The 20,747-nt window shown below is 38.1% G+C and overlaps 1 protein-coding gene across 1 annotated transcript in view; it reads right to left on the bottom strand.

Annotated features, from left to right (window-relative positions):
- DPYD (dihydropyrimidine dehydrogenase) overlaps nt 1-20,747 on the bottom strand; it is an 880,709-nt gene that overhangs the window by 6,126 nt on the left and 853,836 nt on the right. The window contains exon 21 of the mRNA XM_043876118.1: nt 16,499-16,642. Within this exon, the coding sequence (XP_043732053.1) occupies nt 16,499-16,642 (144 nt within the window). The remainder of the gene's footprint in view (nt 1-16,498; nt 16,643-20,747) is intronic.

Here is a 20,747-nt window from a genome sequence, read left to right as displayed (position 1 = left end):
TCACAAAATTGGATCTTCCTCTGATTTCCTTAGTCATGGAAACACTGTTAGGATTTCTTCGGTCACTGAGGCTTGACATTTCAGAGTTGCATTTTACTCCTACTTCTCCCTACTCCAATATCTCATCGGTTGCCAAGTCTTTTGAGTTCTGGATTTGCAAAATCTTTTGAATCTTCTTTCCATGTCCATGATAGTTTTTATCCACTATTAATTAATTTCCCATTACTTCTAAGGTAGTTACAAGAGCCTGCACAGTAAGTCTCATCATTATTTTCTTCCTTTCCCATCCTATCTTATGCAGTGTTGTCATCTTAATCTGTGCTGTATAACATAAACTGCATTTCCCACTACCTTACTTAAAAAAAATAAAGTCTACTGGATTAAATGCAGCTTCACATTTAAGTCTAGCGTTTAAGGCTTTCACTGGCGTGCCTTTTTTGGTCTGATTTCTCACTTTCAAACACCATGTGCTTCAGCTATACCAGACACATGCCCCGTACTGAACACACTTATCAATCAGCTCCTCTGGTACCTAATTTTATCTTGGGTCCTCTGTCCAGAATACTCTTCCTTCCCTTTTTGATTTTGCAAAATCTTGTCCATCCTTCAAAGACAGCTGACACACCACTACTCCAAGAAGATTTCCTCAAGCTTTCCTTTTTTTCTAACCAAGAAAGGTGTGATCTCTCTTTTCCTCTTTCTCTTTCATCTCCTACCTCTTTCCTTCCTACACACCCACAGTGGCTCATAGTATTTTATCTATTATGTGGAACTAATGATTACAGATTACTTTGAGTTCTTACTATGTATTGGGCCAGTGCCATAATTTTTAAGCATTTTCTCACTTAAATCTCACATATATTATAGAGGATGAGGTGCCTAACATTTAAGGTATAAGAGTAAGTAAATGAAAAAGCAGGCATTCAGACTAGTGCTGCCTAACTTCAAAATCTATGATTGTAAGCACTCTGTTATGCTGACTCATCTGTTGCTTCTCTAGCAAATTCTGCTTCATCTCATACATATTTCTATATTTGCTTCCTATATGCAGTCTTTTACTAGGCTTTATTCATCTTTGTGTCACATGTGTTATATCTTGCTCTTGAGATCACTGAAATCTAATGGGTACTTGAATATTTGTTAAAATAAGTGTATCTTTCATTTCTTTATATATTAAATATATGGCAAAATATTAGGCTAAAATATTAGTTTTATTACAACTGAAATATTAGTTGTATGGGCTAATAGCTATTTGTAATTTACTAAATATTTTTTTAAAACAGAGTCACAGAAAGATTTGAGTACTTTTTTAAAATCATTTTTTATTGGAGGATAATTGCTTTACAATATTGTGTTCAGTTCAGTTGCTCAGTCGTGTCTGACTCTTTGTAACCCCATGGACTGCAGCAAGCCAGGCTTCCCTGTTTATCACCAACTCCCAGAGCTAACTCAAACTCATGTCCATTGCATCAGTAATGCCATCCCACCATCTCATCCTCTGTCGTCCTCTTCTCCTCCTGCTTTCAACATTTCCCAGCATCAGGGTCTTTCCCAACAAGTTACTGCTTCGCATCAGGTGGCCAAAGTATTGGAGCTTCAGCTTCAGCATCAGTCCTTCCAATGAATATTCAGGACTGATCTCCTTTAGGATGGACTGGTTTGATCTTCTTGCTGTCCAACGGACTCTCAAGAGTCTTCTCCAGCACCACATTTCAAAAGCATCAATTTTTTGGCGCTCAGCTTTCTGCATAGTCCAACTCTAACATCCATCATGACTACTTGAAAAACCATAGCTTTGACTAGACAGACCTTTGCTGGTAAAGTAATGTCTCTGCTTTTTAATATGCTGTCTAGTTTGGTCATAGCTTTTCTTCCAAGGAGCAAGCATTTTTTAAATTTCATGGCTGCTGTCACCATCTGCAGTGATTTTGGAGCCCCCCAAAATAAAGTCTCTCACTGTTTCCATTGTTTCCCTGTCTATGTGCCATGAAGTGATGGGACCAGATGCCATAATCTTAGTTTTCTGAATGCTGAGTTTTAAGCCAAGTTTTTCACTCTCCTCTTTCACTTTCATCAAGAGGCATACAGATTTCTCAGGAGGCAGGTAAGGTGGTCTGGTATTCCTGTCTCTTGAAGAATTTTCCACAGTTTGTTGTGATCCACACAGTCAAAGGCTTTGGCATAGTCAATAAATTAGAAGTAGATGTTTTTCTGGAATTTTCTTTTTTTTGGTGATCCAATGGATGCTGGCTATTTGATTGACAATATTATGTTGGTTTCCGCCAAACATCAATATGAATCAGCCACAGCTATACTTATGTCCCCTCCCTCCTGAAGTCCCCTTCCATTTCCTACCCTACCCCATCCCTCTAGGTTGTCCCAGAACACTGGGCTGAGTTCACTGTGTCAGACAGCAAATTCCCACTTGCTATCTATTTTCCATATGACAAGGTATATATTTCCACGCTATCCTTTCAATTCTTCCCACCATCTCCTTCCCCCACTGTGCCTACAAGCCTGTTCTCTGTTTCTGCGTTTCTACTGCTGCCCTGCAAACAGGCTCATCAATATCATCTTTCTAGATTCCATACACATGCATTAATATACAACATTTGTCTTTTGCTTTCTGACTTCTTCCCTCTGTATAATGGGTCTAGGTTCATCCACCTCATTAGAACTGACTCAAATGTGTTCTTTTTTATAGCTGAGTAATATTCTATTGTATTGATGTACCACAATTTCTGTAGCCATTCATCTGTCAATGGACATCTAGGTTGCTTCCATATCCTAGCTATTGTAAAAAGTGCTGCAACAAATATTGGGGTACATATGTCTCTTTCAGTCATGGTTTTCTCAGGTATTTGCCCAGTAGTGGGATTGTTGGGTCATATGGTAGTTTTATTCTTAGCTTCTTAAAGAATCTTAAATACTTCTTCAAATACAAAATAATCATAGTCAAAGAATCTAGATATGTTTAATATTTAATGGATGAGGTTCTTTTATAGCTGTAAAAGACAATATGTGATAGAAAATAATTTTTTCAATCTAGTAGACAACTCAGTCAAAATGGTTGTTTCATTGAATTAGAGCATGACTTGACTGAAATAATCAGTGAATATTCAAAAGATGATAAAACAGGAAACTCTCTAGACAGCAATCCAGCTTATAAGGTTTGTTCCAAAGAAACAATGCATATTTCTAAGAGATGTTATTGTAAGAAGCAAATTCACATTCTGCATATATCAATTACCCTTTTTGCACTTTATTGGGGAATTGTTCTTGTCATTTATTAAAACATCATTTTTTAATGTGAAACTAAATAAAACAAAGTCTTTGGAATCTCTAAAGTTTATTAACACATGGTGTTAAATTGAGTCATTTGCAGTGATGTGATGAACCTCGAGTATATCACACAGAGCGAAGCAAGTCAGAGAAAGAAAAAGAATGTATATGAATGCATACACATGGAACCTAGGAAAACAGTAACTGATGAAAGTATTTGCAGGGCAGAAAAAGAGATGCAGACCTAGAGAACGGACATGTGGACACAGTGGGGGAAGGAGAGGGTGGGATGAACTGAGAGGGCAGCTTTGACATTTCTACATTTGTGCTCATGCACAGTCACTCGGTCAAGTCCAGCTCTCTGTGACCCCATCAACCATAGCCTGCCAAGCTCTTTTGTCCACGGAATTTTCCAGGCATGAATCCTGGAGCAGATGGCTATTTCTACTCCAGGGCATCTTCTCAAGCTAGGGATTGAACCCACGTCTCCTGTGTCTCCTGCATTTGGCAGGTGGATTCTTTACCACCAAACACCTGGGAAGCCTATATATACACTACCATGTGTAAAATAGATAGCTAGTGGGAAGTTGCTATATAGCAGAGTGCGCTAAGCTCAGTGCTCTGTGATGACCCTAAGGGGTAGGGTGAGGGGGTGGAGAGAAGGCTCAAGAGGGAGGGCATATATGTATACTTATAGCTTATTCATGTGTTGTACAACAGAAACTAACATACATGGTGAAGCAATTATTCTCCAATCAAAAGAAATCGCCTCTCTTTCATCATAGTTCTTAAGAAAATTAATGTCTTTTAATCTGAAAAATGATCCAAGAATGACAACTATTTTAAATTATTTTGGAAAGAGTATCAAAGAAAATGAATTATCATTCTATGTGGTGGAAAATGTGGAGGTTTGTTTAAAATCAAAGCTTCCATGTAGCACTTAGTCAGCTTACGAAAGCCTTTGAGTCCACATTCTGGAATTTGGAGTTTGCTGAAAGGTTCGTATAATCAGCGAAGCACATATGGCTAGTCTAGTCCCTGTTGGACACACATCTGTGGCGATTAGGGAAACTACATTCATTATTACAAGCAAGGTATGGCTATACAAAGGTCAAGTGATGTGCTATAGTCATCCCTGATTAGTGGAAAAGTTTATGTATGAATGTGTATGTGGGAAAAAGTGATGCTAAATTCTTTAAAGTATAGATGATACATTTGATTTAAATATCTGTTCCCAAAATTAATGTTGGAAAAGAGTACAGAATTCTAGAATCACATCTTTGCCAATTAATTATTTGTTTGGGATAGTCAAAAGAATTTTGTAAAAACAGATCAGTCAATATTTCTGGTTAATACAAACTTTAGGATCAAAGAATGAGGAACTAGAGGACCCCCATCCCATCTATCCGAAACAGCCAATATTTAAATTATTTGACATAGGTGTTTAATTACTTTACCATTTCCTTTTCTGTACTGTTACCAATGTCACAGGTTCTTACTTTTTATATCAGGTTCACTGCTTGCTTAATTATCCTATCAAAATAGGAAATGAGATAATTTGGTTTGTTCCTACTGAATTTATGCTGACACTTAATATTTTCTCCTTTAACTAATGTTCTCAAATCAAAAGTTCAATGATCCTTAATGAAGCTTTTCTACTTATATCTTTTCCTCACTCTCCTTGCCACATCCACTGTTTTCTTTTCTAAAAAACCTGGTGTGTTCACGCTCAGTCGCTCATCATGTCCAACTCTTTGCTATCCAATGGACTGTAGGCCGCCAGGCTCCTCTGTCCATAGGATTTCCCAGGTAAGGATACTGGAGTGGGTTGCCGTTTTTCTTCTCCAGGGGATCTTCCCAACCCAGAGGTGGAACCCACGTCTCCTGCATTGGCAGGTGGATTCTTGACCACTGAGCCACGTGGCAAGCCCAAAAGAACCCAGGGCACCATTTATTTTTCAGCAGTGTGATAGAACAATATCATACAAAAATACTTTCAAAAATATTGCATACAATTTATTTTTGGTATCTTATATAATGTCCTCTGAGTAAGGAGATACAGAGGGTGACTGTACAATTAGAAAAAGAAGTCCAAATTCTTTACATTTAGAGTTTAAATTCAGTTAAACTCTGATAACAGGACCCAGGATGAATAAGGTGAACTGGGAGGGCAAAGACAAAGCGTGATTCAGGAAATAAAGAAGTAGGTTAGTGGAGAAGGTGAGAGAAGCAAGCAAACCAAAAGATGGGATAGAAGCTAATGGAGAGTTAGTCGCTCAGTCGTGTCCAACTCTTTGTGATCTCATGGACTGTAGCCTGCCAAGCTCCTCTGTCCATGGGATTCTCCAGACAAGAATACTGGAGTGGGTTGCCATTCCCTTCTCCAGGCGACCTTCCTGACTCAGGAATTGATCCCAGGTCTCCTGCATTGCAGGCAGATTCATTACCATCTGAGCCACTAGGGAAGCCCAGAAGCTAATGAAGATCTGGGAAATGAAGTGCGTGAGGTGAGAGGGTGGAGTGGGAGATAGACAGATGGGTGTGATTTGGGTGTAGTGAAGGTTGGTTCAGTACAGATTTGTGGCCCTGATCACTGTATTCTTTTTATGTGGGTTGGTTCAGGCTTTCAAGTAGCAAGTTCTTGCCACTTTAGATTTAAATGCATTTAATGAGGCTAAATGTGATGTGTTTTTATTGTATCTTTACCTTATTCAACTCTTGAATATGTTTTCCCTATTCTTTTTGGTTCTGAGAGCGTTCTTTATGGGGATGCTAGACAGATAATGGGAATTGAACAGTTCTAATTGTAAATTAAATATATACCAGCTATTCAAAGTAATAGGTGTTTTCTCTTTCCCTTTTTAAAAAGTTTTTAACAAAGTACATTTCTACTTTTCCTAATATTTTCTCCAAATTCAGATAATTTGAGGCCTTGTTACTTCTGAAACATGTTAAAATCTTGATGCCACTCTTTTTTGATCATCGTTAGTCATATGATCTCTATTTTCTCATATGACCATTGAAAATGGAATTACCTAAAGGCTTAACTCTTTTCCTACTCCTTGTGAAACTCAGAGATTATATCATCAAATTTCAATTTGGCAGCTTCTCATTCTTCTTGATCATCATCCAAGTTACAGCTCTGGCTATGGGATTGTTTTCTGTTGTTTCTGAATTCCCTGAAAGTAGATTCACTTAAGGTGGCATACATTTTACCTCAGACTTCCTTTCTATGGCTTAATGAACTCTAAGGTGATATAGAATGGTTACTTTCCTTCAAGATTCTTTTAGCTGCCATTTTCCACAAACAGATTTTTATAAGGAGCCAGAAAAAAGCCAATGCAGTAAGTCCCTCATTGCTTCTTTCTCTTTTGTGAGATTAAATTTCCAACAAGGCAATTCAATAATTTTTCCGATGTTTTGCCTTGAGTGGAGTGGGATTTTCATCTGAAGTCTATAAAGGCTTACATCGCTGCTCTGTCTTGCCCTTCCATATTAACCATCTGGTTACGAGGTCTCTGATGTAATCCCAGGATAACACTTCTGTTCTCCTTTCACACTCTCCTGCAGCTGCTTCCTCCATGCCTTACCTTCAGGTATGTGGATTTCCATGCATGTGCACATCTTTTTGACATATACTGCTTTTCCTCCAGCCCTTCAATTAGACTTATTTATTTTGAATAAGATACACCTTTCCATCATCATATTCTAGTCAGGAGTCACATTTCAAAATATCCTCGCAAGACTTAAGAGATGATTTTTACCAAAAATTCTTTTCATGTGTTTTAAAGTTCTGTTTGACAATTTTTCATCTCCTATTTGTCTGTATACAGACAACTGAGAATGTGAATACCTCCTGCCCATTTCTCTGGTATCTTCTGAAAATTGCTGGGAAAGTCCTCCAGTATTTTTCTTTCTGTGTCATCCCTTTTAGGCTTCATAGTATATAATATGGCCTTACAGTTTTATCGGAGTACTTTTCTCCTTCCCCTCACAACTCAATTGAAATAATAAACCACTCGATCAGGCTGACTGGTCTCCTGCCAACACTGTCTTGCCAGTCTTATGAGATGCAGTCCATCTCTTACTAGAAGCAGCAGGAAGAAGAGATGAAAACATCACTAGTGCCCCTAAACCATTCATTTTCCTACCCAGAAATTCAAAGACGTTAGAGATACATTCCTGACTTCATAAAGAGAAGGAGAATTCATTCTCATATATATCAACAGAAGTGGGAAGCATTCGGGGAACTTTATAAGTCTTGGCAGAATCTCAAAACTCTGTTATACGCTGCCTGGGAATAAAGCACGTTTCTCGTTTAGCAGGGCCAAATATGCACACTGTCACTTCAGTTTTCTTCAGCCAGGAGACAAAACTGCCTCCTATTTGGCTTCTTTTCTCTAGCACAGGTGAACCTGTGGAATGTCAGGAGCTTCTTCAGAAGGTCCTGGTTCCTCTTTGAGAAGACTTTTATCTATTGCTGGAGGCCAGCTCTCTCTTGCTTATTTTATCTCATTCTTCCCCTTCAGTTTTCCGATACTGATGTGGATTACTCTCCTCTTCCTCTGAATCCTTTTCTTTCAATTTCTTTCACAAAAGTGAAAGCCCCACAGTATGGCAATATGTACAATAAAGGCTGTGTCACTATGAAGTGGAAGCCAAGATGTAGGGTTGATAAAGAGGAAACTGACTGGATGCCAGGCTGACTCTAGTGAAAGGGAAGTTTCTCAGTCATGTCCGACTCTTTGAGACCCCGTGGACTGTAGTCTACCAGGCTCCTTTGTCCATGGGATTTCCCTGGTAAGAGTACTGGAGTGGGCTGCCATTTCCTTCTCCAGGGGATCATCCCAACCCAGGGATCGAACCTGGGTCTCCCACACTGCAGACTTTACCATCTGAGCCACCGGGGAAGCCCGGCTGACTCTTGGGCCCTAGACTACTCCTTGCTGCAGGACTGACAGTCTCTGAGACCAGTTTTTGGCTTCCAAGGATGCAAGGAGAACCTGGATACCATGTTGGCTAGCAAAGACTTCTAGTTCTTGAAGGTGAAAGTGAAAGTGAAGTTGCTCAGTTGTGTCCAACTCCTTGCGACCCCATGGACTGTAGCCTACCAGGTTCCACCATCCATGGGATTTTCCAGGCAAGAATACTGGAGTGGGGTGCCATTTCCTTCTCTAGTTCTTAGGGACCCTTTAGTCATGGTGTACCATTGTGTAACTCCTGGTGCTTCAGCTGGAATTCTTAAAAGTATAATCAGTACATCCCCTTGCCCTTTCACATTATATTAAGACCAATGGAGAAAATGGGATTATTTTCCTCATTATTACCTCTTAGTTTGGTCCTTTCCATAAATCTTACTGAACAAAAGAATGAGTTGTACTGGGTTTAAGATCCCATGGCTGCAAATTATTCCAAGTATGTATTAATACTATGCTTTGCCAACATACTCATATGCTTAAAATGCCACCTTCCTTTTATTTTTTTCTCCCTTTCATGAGAGACAGTAGAAGATAGTGATTAAGGGCTCAAGTTCTAGAGCCAGATTTTGGAATCAAATCTTGGTTTTGACATATTTCTAGCTGTGTGACCTTAGATAACTTATTTAACCTCTCTGTTTATTAATTACTTAATCAGTAAACTAGGGAAAATATGGGTACCTGATAGGGCTATGGTGAGGCTTAAATGAGTTAATTCACAGGCATGCAGAACAGTGCCTGAAACCTCATAAGTACTCAATAAATATTAGCTTTTATTATTAATTCTCTGCTTAATTAACACTAATTTATTAAACTCCATGTTAAATATCACCATCTCTGTGAAGCTTTCCACAATTACCCGAGGCAGAACTAATCCTTTTCACTCCTCTCTGTTCCCAGAGCATTTTGTACATATTTGAATGAACTGTAAATAATTTTTAACATGTGTCTCTCTCCCTTGTTAGACTATGAGCTCCATAAAGATAGATATCTTTCTTTTTAAAATTCATGTTGTATTCCCAGTTTCTAGCACAATTCCTGGATTGCAACGAGTGCATAGTAAATATATGTTAGCACTACATCTCCTCCGAGATCAGGAAAATTGTGGTGCCTCAGATTGTGTACCTTGTATGTCTCTGGAAATAGACCCAGTCCTTAGCACACTGCCAGTCACATAGCAAATACTCAATAAATATTTACTGAGTGACTGATATTGAAACTGCCTACCTCTGTAGCAGCAGACCATTACTTCTTATCTGAGGTATTTGAAAGAAAAAGAAGAACAAAAGATGAGATCTATTGAGCATGGCTTGCTTAGAAATAATATTGTCACACTCATAACCAGGGAAGATGGGGGTAGATTAGAAACTTGAATGCATGACTGAAAAACTTGTTCAGACAAGAGGGGCTTAGTTAACTTTGTGGGGCACTGGGGCCCTCTCTGTAGCAGATGGGGAATAATATACTGTGCTAGCTGAGAGGATAAACAATGCATTGTCATGGAGTTTAAACTATTGAACAGAGGAATCTATAAAGAGGCCAGCAGAGGAGAGAACAAACAAGCTAAAATAAACAGATGGGTGGACAGAAAAAATATTAAGCATGAAAACAGATAACCCAGACCCTCAGGAAAAAGGGAAGAAGGAAAAACGGTTATGTCAAGCATAAGAGAAACACTGTAGAGAAAGCATGAAAGTGATGATGAAGCCGCAGAGGGAAGAATGTAGTGTGCCTGGGTAAGTGTGGTACAGTGAAGCAATAAAAGCATGGGGAAGCAGTATCTGATGCACATGCAGAGATGAAATGACTCTTAAAGGGAACGTGACTATTAATTTTAATGTCGTCCAGATGGAGTGGGAATTAATGGGGAAGGGGCGGGGAGCTTGTATGAAAGGAACAATAAGTGTGTCCCCTTACATTTGATTATGCTTTAGGTGAGGGGGCTTCCCAGGTGGCTCAGGGCTTAAGAATCAGCCTGCCAGTGCCGGAGACACAAGAGCTGCAGGTTTGATCCTTTGGTCGGGAAGATGCCCGTGAGAAGGAAATGGCAACCTGTTCCAATATTCTTGCCTGGAGAATCCAGCGGACAGAGGACCCTCACGGACTACAGCCCATGGGGTCACAAACAGTTGGACACAACTGAGCCGCTGGGCAAACAGGCTTAGTACGATACGTTCACACACATCACTTCATTGAGAACAATGGAGCTGTGGCCTTCTGACATCTAGTGTTTATTCTCCCTCCTGCCAATGTCTCCCCTATCTTGTTGCAATAGCCTTCTAACCAGTCTCCCTGCTTTTGTCTTTGCCCATCTAGGATGTCGCTCAACACTGCAGCCAGATGACCCTTTGAAAAACTGAGTCTGATTACGTCGTTCTTCCTTTTAAAAAGCCTCCATAGTTTCCTCTCAAGGACTTTCCTACTTTGGAGTCTTTGCATTTTCTGTTCCTTCTGAATGGAAGGCTGTACCTTGGGTGCTTATGTGCATTTATCACTCTGTCTCTGTGATGTGTCTACTCATGCCATTTAACCAGGCAGGCAACCCCTGACCAACCAACCTCTCCGGCAATTCCTTTTCTCCAAAACCTGCTGAACCTTCTCCACAGCGCTGTGACCATCTGATAACAGTATGTATCCACTCGCTCATTTGTTTATTGTCTGTTCTCACTAAAATGTAGGCACCCTCAGAATTGGGCTTTTGTTTTGTTCACTACTGACTTGCTGGTGACTAGAGCATTGCTGGAACATAGTGAGTGGATATTAATAGTCATTGGATGAATGACAAAATGGATGTATGGGTAAATAGGATAATTACTGCCAACTGGAAATTGAAATCTCAGTGGTTACACGTGAAAGACACCATAAAACATTATTGGATGCCCTTGCTAAGATGAGTAGCACTTTCTGATCTGTGGTCCACTTCCTCAGACTTCCTCTTTTATTTCCCCCCTCCACATCATCATTTCCTTCTGATTATTCTCTTATTTCTTTGATCACTTGATCCCATTTTCTTCCCTAGAACGTCCTATTCCCTCATAGGGCACTAGGTTAAGCAAGAAATAAGAAAATATACGAGAAGCTACTGTCTTGTGTCTGGCAACCAGTAGGCGGTCAGTATGTTAGTTTTCTCTTTATATCCTCCAGCACAGGTCCATAATTAGCCGGAGTTCACTAACTTCAGTATGTTCAAATCTAAATTTTTCAACCACATCAAAAAAACTCATCAAACCTAAAAACACCAAGGAAAAAACCCTGATTCATTCTCTTTTATTTTTCTTTATTTTAGTTAGTGTACTACCAATAATTTAAGCATCTTAACCTCCTTAATTGCAATTCCTTACCCTTCCTTATACCCCAGTATATAAAAGAATCACTAAGCTTGAGAAGAATTAACAGGACCTCATCAATTTCACCTCTGTCTCTGTTACCCTATCACTGGGAATAGCCCCCTTTCCTCTTAACCTTCTAGTCACTACCCAGTCTACAGTCCTTAAATGCTACTTTCTCAAAGAGGCCTTCCTCATCCCCTTCAATCTAAACTAGGTCATGCTATGAAAAAGACTGCATACATCTTGTATTTTTTCTTTACAGTTTGTACTATAAACATAATTTTATGTTTCTTTCTCAGTTCTATATGTTTCATGAGGATAGAGGCTGTGTCTGTTTTATTTGTTGTACTATAGATGTCCAATTCCTAGCACATTGCTTGTCTCATGGTAGGTATGCAATAAAGATTTCCTGAAAAATGTATGAACTTCTTCAAGACTTCCACCTTGGTTGACCTCCAGAGCTTTACACTTTTAAGTTTATTTTGTTTGGCATAAGGAAATGGAAAGTCACCCTAACTGGTTACCTCCTTCAAGTTGTCCATTCCTAACATCAGAACTAATAGCGGATAACATTTATTTAGGATATATTTAGGTGTAGACTAAAAAGCTGGAAAAGGAAATGGCAACCCACTCCAGTATTCTTGCCTGGAAAATTCCATGGACAGAGGAGCCTGGTGGACTACAGTTCATGGGGTCACAAAGAGTCAGCCATGACTGAGCACATGAGCACAGGCTAAAAAGCACTTCACACGCTACCTAATTTATAATTCCATGAGGCAGACTCTTTTATTATGTCCATCTTACAGATCAGTTAGCTGAGGCAAGTTCATATAGCTGCTAAGTGGCAGTGCCCTGATTTTTGAACCCAAGTAGTGTGACAGAGGGGTTCCCAGGTGGTGCAGTGGTGAAAGAACCCATCTGCCAATGCAGGAGATGCAAGAGACACAGGTTCAATCCCTGGGTTGGAAAGATTCCCTGAAGGAGGAAATGGCAACCCACTCCAGTATTCTTGGCAAGTAAGGGAGGAACAGAGTCCAGATAAGATATGAAGTCATCTTGGATAAAATAATGACATATCTTATGATCTTTTACTTACTGCAATGTCATAAACATTTAATGAAATTGAATTTGAGCTTACCAATTTTCTTTTAGGAAGTAGCGCATGTTTGAAGAAAATCAATGCAAGGAATTCTTAAGAAGCTGTTTCCTTCATTGAAATACATAGCAAAGTTTGTAAGATTTTAGCAAATTACATTAATGGGAAAATAGTTTTCTGAATTAAGCCGAGAACTACCTTGTCACATAGAGTTGTTGTGTGGTCAATTGCTCAGTTGTGTCCAACGCTTTGCAATCCCATGGACTGTAGCCCACAAGGCTCCTCTGTCCATGGGATTCTCCAGGCAAGAATACTGGAGTGGGTTGCCATTTCCTCCTCCAGAGGATCTCCCTGACCCAGGGCCTGAACCCATGTCTCCTGCATCTCCTGCACTGGCAGGTAGATTCTTTATCACTGACCCACCTGGGAAGCCCATATATATATCTTTATACATAATATATACCTATCCCAGGTATTGTGAAGATTAAATGAGATAAAACAGGTATAGAACTTGGAACAGTACAGGCACATTAGAGCTACTGATTGCTATACACTTCCATGGATGCTCACAAGATATGAATTTTCTCTCCTAGTCTGGAAAATCATATTGGAATATGAGTAAAACTGAATTTATTAGATACAAGGAAATGGAGAGTCTTGAATGAAATATACTTAAATTAAAAACACTATCACATGCACACACAGAGTTCACTTTTGGTAACAATATCATAGCTTTAGAGATGAACAGTCATCTAAAGCCACCATGGATACCTTTGGGATAAGAACAGACCTCTACTTCCTTCTTCCTCTAAAACATAAACTCTGTTCCATTTTATAGAAATATAAAACCCTATAGAAAGCAAGATGAAATGAGAAATCATTGTCATAACAAGTAATTCCCCATTTCCCAAAGAGAGAGTTGCACTATAACTGATGAAAATGTTCCTTCACCTTCCAGACCCCCACCACCCAATATCAGTTCCTATTATGCTTTCTAGGACACAATGTTTTCCTAAAAGTGATAACGGTAGAACGGGTATGGGCGTCCTGGGGAGAAGAGGTAGTAGCAAATCCACTTGACAGTGAGAAAAAATCTACCATAGCAACCCTTTAATTTGTCAGTCAACATTGTTAGGGTCTTAGATGATAGGAAGCTGGTTTCCACAGTGTCTTGAGGCTTAATGTACAGTAATACTTGGGATAATTCAGTTTGGATCATCTCTGAAGTATGACAATTTAGAATAGAAATGTCAGCTTGTATTACTTTTAATAAGACACCTCATCTCTCCTTCAGAATTAAAAAAAATGTTTACTTATTTTCTTGACTTCCCATTTCTTTGTTTTTTTTTAATTCTGCTCAGTTTGATATTTTATTTGGATTAGTGATTAGCTAGCTTTAATTCAACTACAGCAGGTCCTTTGTTTGTTCTCTTTTTCTGTTGCTTCTACATTTCCTGAAGGAATTTGTTGCTGTTCAGTTGCTAAGTTGTGATCAACTCTTTGCAACCCCATGAAGTGCAGCACCCTAGGCTTCCCTGTTCTTCACCATCTCCCGGAGTTTGCTCAAATTCATGCCCATTGAGTCAGGGATGCCATCCAACCATCTCATCCTCTGTCACCCCCTTCTCCTCCTGCCCTCAATCTTTCCCAGCATCAGGGTCTTTCCCAATGAGTGGGCTCTTCACATCAGGTGGCCAAAGTATCAGAGCTTCAGCTTCAGTCCTTCCAATGAATATTCAGGATTGATTTCCTTTAGGATTGACTTGTTTCATCTCCTCACTGTCCAAGAGACTCTCAAGAGTCTTCTCCAGCACTGCAATTTGAAAGCATCAGTTCTTCAGTGCTCAGCCTTCTTTATGGTCCAACTCTCACATCCATACATAACTACTGGAAAAACCATAGCTTTGAGTATACAGACCTTTGTCGGCAAAGTGATGTCTCTGCTTTATAATATGCTGTCTAGGTTTGTCATAGCTTTTCTTCCAAGAAGCAGGTGTCTTCAATTTCATGGCTGTAGTCACTATCCATGGTGATTTTGGAGCCAAAGAAAATAAAATCTGTCATTGTTTCCACTTTTCCCCATTTATTTGCCATGAAGTGATAGGACTGGATGCTATGAAGGAATAGAAGACTGGAAAAAGTTGCAATGTTTTACATTGCATTTCTTTTATTTCAAATATAAATAATATTTTACTTTGATTCTTTTATACATACAGCAAAGATGGAGATCTTATGTTTACTTCAGACTAATTAACTAGAGAAACAGACCCAGAATTCCCACTTGACCCCAAATCATACAGTAGTTATAGTCAAACATGGGAGGGAGTTGTGAAGAGCTGAAGGATCCAGCTTCTTCTTTATCATCTGTGTCCACGTCATCCTTTTAGTAGCACACAAATAATTTAAAGTAAACAGCTCAAGAGACTCTTTGGGGCTATTTTATTGTTGAAAGTCCCAAGTGTTCACTTTATTTGGAATTATGGCATTGAAGTGCTGGTAGAGTTGGTGTTCAGCCACTTCCATATTTCGTTTCAGAACTCTGAATCATTTAACCCTCCCAACATCAAGAAAAAATTCCACTGTTTTTTTATAGGGCACATTTTTTCTCTCTTATAGGTAGAAGACATTTTTAAGGGTTCCAATTTCTATTTGACTACTAAAGAGGAATTCCAGAAAACTCCTAAGAGCAAGCTTTTCAACTGATGCTTCAACCAGAAAATGGGGATGTAGGAGTAGATAGTCACCAAAACGAGAAAAATAAGTTTCAGTGAATGTAAAGCACATTCAGTGACAGTGATTTCAGAGAGAAAGTGGGCCTGTAATCCTCCCCCACTTCCTTTTTTTCCCATTATTATTGCTTTAAAATAATTCCATCTTGAGGGAGGTGGGCAGGAGTGAAGTAGATGTGGCTGTAAGGGGGCAAGCTGAGGGATCTTCATGCTGATGGGAATCTTGTATCTGCCTGTGGTGCACACAGGACCCTACACATGGGGTGAAATTGCATGAACTAAACACACATGTATGCAAACACATGCAAATGAGAAGCACAACTGGAGAAATCTGAATACGATCAGTAGATTGTATCTCTGTCATTTTCCTGGTTGTGATACTGTACTACAGTTTTACAACATGCTACATTGCAGACACTATGTAAAGGGTACACAAGACCTCTCTGTATTATTTCTTACACCTGTATGTGAATCTACATCTCTTTCAAATGAAAAAGCTGAAGAAAAACAAGAAATATAATGCACACATAATTCCATCTTAATAATAATTTTTGATATTATCCAGAAAATAATTCTAAAACCCAAATTTGAACAGACTTTCCCAGGCTGAAGTGGAGAAAGTTTTTCTACAATGTAAGGTATCATGTTGATATTGATGGTGCATATTGATCATGCGGGGCTTCCCCAGTGGCTCAGCGGTGAAGAATTTGCTTGCAATGCAGGAGACACAGATTCGATCACTGGGGATGGGGAGATCCCCTGGAGGAGGAAATGGCAACCCAGTCCAGTATACTTGCCTGGGAAATTTCATGGACAGGGGAGCCTGGTGGGCTACAGTCCATGGGATTGCAAAAGAGTCAGACACAACTTAGCAACTGAGCATGCATGCATACAAAAGAGGCTGTCTTGTCATCACAGACAAAAATTTTTTAACTTTCAATATATTTTAAAAACAAAACCAGTGATGTATTTAAGCAGGAAATAAACACAAACTAAACAGTAAAATAGACATATATATATATATATATGTGTGTGTATTTACATATATATATATAAATACACACATAAACACAGCTTAATCTTTACCTTAACAGAAGGAATAGTTTTTTTGGGGATAAAATGGTTTCTCTCAAGTGGTGGAAAGGTCGCACTTTCTTCTTTCAGTCTAAACTTTTCCTCTGCTATGATTTTCTTGCGCTTCTCAAGATAAGGTCCGAAACTTGGCAGTTTCTAATAGGAAAACACACAAACAAGAAAGCATGTTAGTTCACAGAATAGAAAAATGTGAGAATATAAACACATAAATATTATGAACAAACAAAATGTGTGTTTGGAGACTGGTTCAGGTAAACTGCAACAAGGTCTTCATTCTTGGACCTTTAGTCTTCTAGGTATTAGATTTCATTAATTATTAAAAAGAACACAATATCACAATACTGTTACTAAATATATATGTGTTATACATACAAATGTTAATTTAAAATACATCTCTAAAAACGGAATAAAATTCACAATGGTAAAATCAAACCATTCACTTAAAACAATAGCTATTAGTTAGACCATTTGTTCAGTTCATATAGACAGAAAGTGAAACCTATTGATGGTTTTTTTCCTCTTCATCAGGTTTTTAGCACAGTATAGACACAGCCCAGTCTCTGACAAATGCTTTTGTCAATAGCAAAGATACTTGGCCAAAGTTCTAATCTGTATCTCTATTTTATTGTGTTCAAATTCTTACTACATCTCTTTAAAGATTGAAACTAATGTTGACTGCAGTCTACTGGAATAGCTGAAAAATACAGAAAATAAACTTTATTTGCATGAAGGTGGCAAAAATAGAAACGAAAAGCAGAAGAAATATCACATTGCTTAAACAAACTCCATCAGTATTCAAAATCACATTATGTAGCTTTAAATCTCAAGGTTATTCAATTGTACTTTACAAAGTTCATTTAGAAAGATACCTGGATGTCATGGAAAAATGCTAAGTGGTTTCAAGTTAACATGAATATGCCCTCCTATTATTCATTATCTTACAATTATTTCCTCTTCACTTTGTCCTTCTCTTCTAGAACCTTTGATCTTCACTTTTACTGACATATACTGCTGATGATAGACACCATTGAATTCCAAATGTTTTGTGTTTGCTTGTAACCTGGAACTGCTAGGTCTCTTTTCTAAGACTGCAAAAATAACCCCCTCCCACCTCTCCTGCAAAATAAAGCACACTTATCTAGCCGATGAAGGCTTGGAAAACTACAGCACTCCAAGGTCATACTGATCTCTGACCTAGCAAGTACTTTGGTACAAAATCATAGTTGTTTCAAAACACTGGCCTCTACCTGCCAGGCTGCATAATGCCCTAGGAAAGTGAGTTCTCTTGTCCTTTAGAGATGTCAGTAGCATAGGTAAACTAAACTTAAACTATGTTACAATTCAGCCAAACTGCACCTGGAAATTTATATTGGCAGAAAAGATTCATGTGTAACTATCTAAGATTGTTACTTCCATTATCAATTTACTGTAATTATGTCAAGTTGAGGAAATAGAAACAATGTTATGAATGCCAATTTAATTTACATACAATTAAACCAGAACTATACACTTCATCTCCGCACCTTAATGCTTTCCTAAATTACTATATTTAATGATTAGAGTAATATGAAATGAGATGATGGAAGGAGAGAATATATGAATATATTGTTATCTATTTTATCATAAAGTAAGTGATGCTGTCCTATTAAAACACATAGAGTATAAAACAAATCCTTAATATTATCACATATTTAGGGCCCTTTAATATAGAAAAGATAAGCTTGCTTAGAGTATCCTCTACTGAAATGACTCTTTCCCCTGGCACATGAGGCGTTAGGGATTACACTTGGTGCCTATGCCCCTCAGGGTCCTGATAACCCCTCAGAAGGCGGTGAATGCATGTCCACTTGATACAAATCTTGTCAGAATATCACTCTCACCACACTTCTACATCAAGGACACTCTCACCCTAATTTACATCCTTGAAGATTATCAAGATTTGTTAGTGTGAAACACATGACCTCTGAGGCTAGCAGATCCCTCATAGGAAGGCAAGTTTTATGAAAATCTGAACCATTATCCTCTTCCTTGACAAGGTCTTACCTTATTCAACACTGTCTCATTCCACCTAAAAGTTCTATAACGTTATTCAAAAGAAATCATCCTTGGAACTTGTTAGTCTACTTTTAAACATAGACCAGAGGAGATATTTCTTTTCCATTTAAATTATTGTTTATCCAAAGAGAAATAAAGTAGTTAAATTTAAACTGTGATCGTTTAAATTGTTCCAATAATGGTAACAATAATAATAATAGAAAAATCGTTTGATGCAGAATAGAATACAGCTTGCAGAGACACCAACCACTTGTTATTTGGTGCAATTTTTTTTTTTTTTTTTTGCAGTGGCTGACCAGATTTGCCATATTTAACTAATGCAGCCTTTTCATGACTAATGGTGCTATAATTATAATGTGTTAATCTTTTATAATTTATCCTAAGGAGAGGTTCTCAATTTAACATAACAATTCTTACAGGATTTTCTCTGTGTGTTGGTTGAAGAAAACAGTGGAAAATAAAACGCTTGTCAAAGTTTTCTTTAAATTGCCAGCACATCCACCCAGATCACTGGCCGCCCCTTCGACGTTCTGCCATTTGTCTCCAAACCAATGAGGGTCTATCTGCATGCAGCCTCTCACTGCCATGTGGAGACTGAAGTGTAGGAGCAGCTTCCAAAACTTCAAGGTTGCCATAGTCATTTTGCTTTCTGCATTAGTATAAGAAATTTCAGTGCTTTTAAACAATTATTATTATGTTGCTCATATTTAAATGCCTCCAAGATAGCTGAGAACTGAACATTTGAAAAGTTAAGTTTTCTGAAAATAAAAAAGATCAATTGCGCCTTGCATCTGAGGACCATATATTACACTTAGGCATATGTCTGTGTTTAGATCTTGCCAAAGGGACAAACCAGAGCAAAATAAAAATAAGAAAGAGTGAAGGTGAAGGCATAGTGGGCCACTGTATACGTGTGCAATCAGCGATGATTAATAAAGCATTTAGCTCAAATCTCTGCCCGAACATACAGTTAATTGATTTCCTGTTTCAGGAGGAGAAGCAGCAGGCCCTGACAGAGCCAGCAGCAGGAGCTTTTCCTCTTCATTCATTATTTTCTTGCAGAAAAAGTTGTAGCCTGCGGTAACTCCAAGCGAGAGGTTTGAGCGTCATGCTATATTTCTTAAACAAAAGAAAAAGTTCTTTAGGACTCTCAAAAGCTGCTTTGTAACTGATGAGCTGAACAAAGCTCAGAAATGGTGTGATTTTTGTTTCAATAGTTTCTCCAGGGATTCATCATTGATGAATTTGTCCTCACCAGAAAAGCTAAATCCTACTCATTTAAAGATAACAGTATCTCACACTAAAACTGTCTCTATCCAGATATTAAAAGCATTATATTGCCGATAGAAAAGTGACAACATAATGAATCAACAAGGATACCTTAAGCCAGCAAAGCTTTAAGGTAAAGAAGTCTATTTGGACTATAATTTATTCATGGATCAATCTAAAGGTAATTGAGCATATTATGAAGTAGAAGAGGGTTCTTGTTTCTAATAGAAGCAAGCACTAGCATCTCCCAGTTTAAACTGCATAATTTTTATGAGAATGGCTGCAAGTTGGCTAATAGCACCAGTCTACAGTGCTGTAAGAGATCAACTCTATTTTTTAATCGTACCCTCTTACCTGATTTGAAACAATGAGGGCAAGAAAGGTCTTTGATAACCAAATGGTAATAAGTTAAAAGATAAAATGATTTCAAGTTTATACTGAGTGCGATATAAATATGTATATTTCATATACTATTAAAACATACACACACATATATGAGTACAATATATGTGTGTGTTACAAATTGCATATATATTTTGCACTCAGTATAAACCTGAAATACATATATATATATGTGTGTGTGTGTGTGTATATATTTTCTGTGTGTGTGTATACACACTGATAGATTGAAGAATAAATTAAGTGTAAATGATATAGTATGCTTCACAACTAAGAATTTATTTTTTTACAAAAGCATGTTCACATACAACTTAGTTACACTATCTTTTGTCATTTATTCAACATATACAATATCAAATGCCTACACTGCACAAGGAATTGTCCCTTGCTACATTAGGTTGAATAATTTCTATATGTAATGTAATTATCATTGCTAGTAATTTTATAAGTATCACTTGTCATTCATGAGGGCTAGTGTTATACTGAATTATATATCAAGCATATCTAGTTTTGCTGT

Source organism: Cervus elaphus, chromosome 20, assembly GCF_910594005.1.
Source record: "Cervus elaphus chromosome 20, mCerEla1.1, whole genome shotgun sequence".
NCBI lineage: Eukaryota > Metazoa > Chordata > Mammalia > Artiodactyla > Cervidae > Cervus > Cervus elaphus.
Note: the sequence above shows the minus strand (reverse complement) of the source record. Positions and strands in the feature narration are given on the sequence as shown.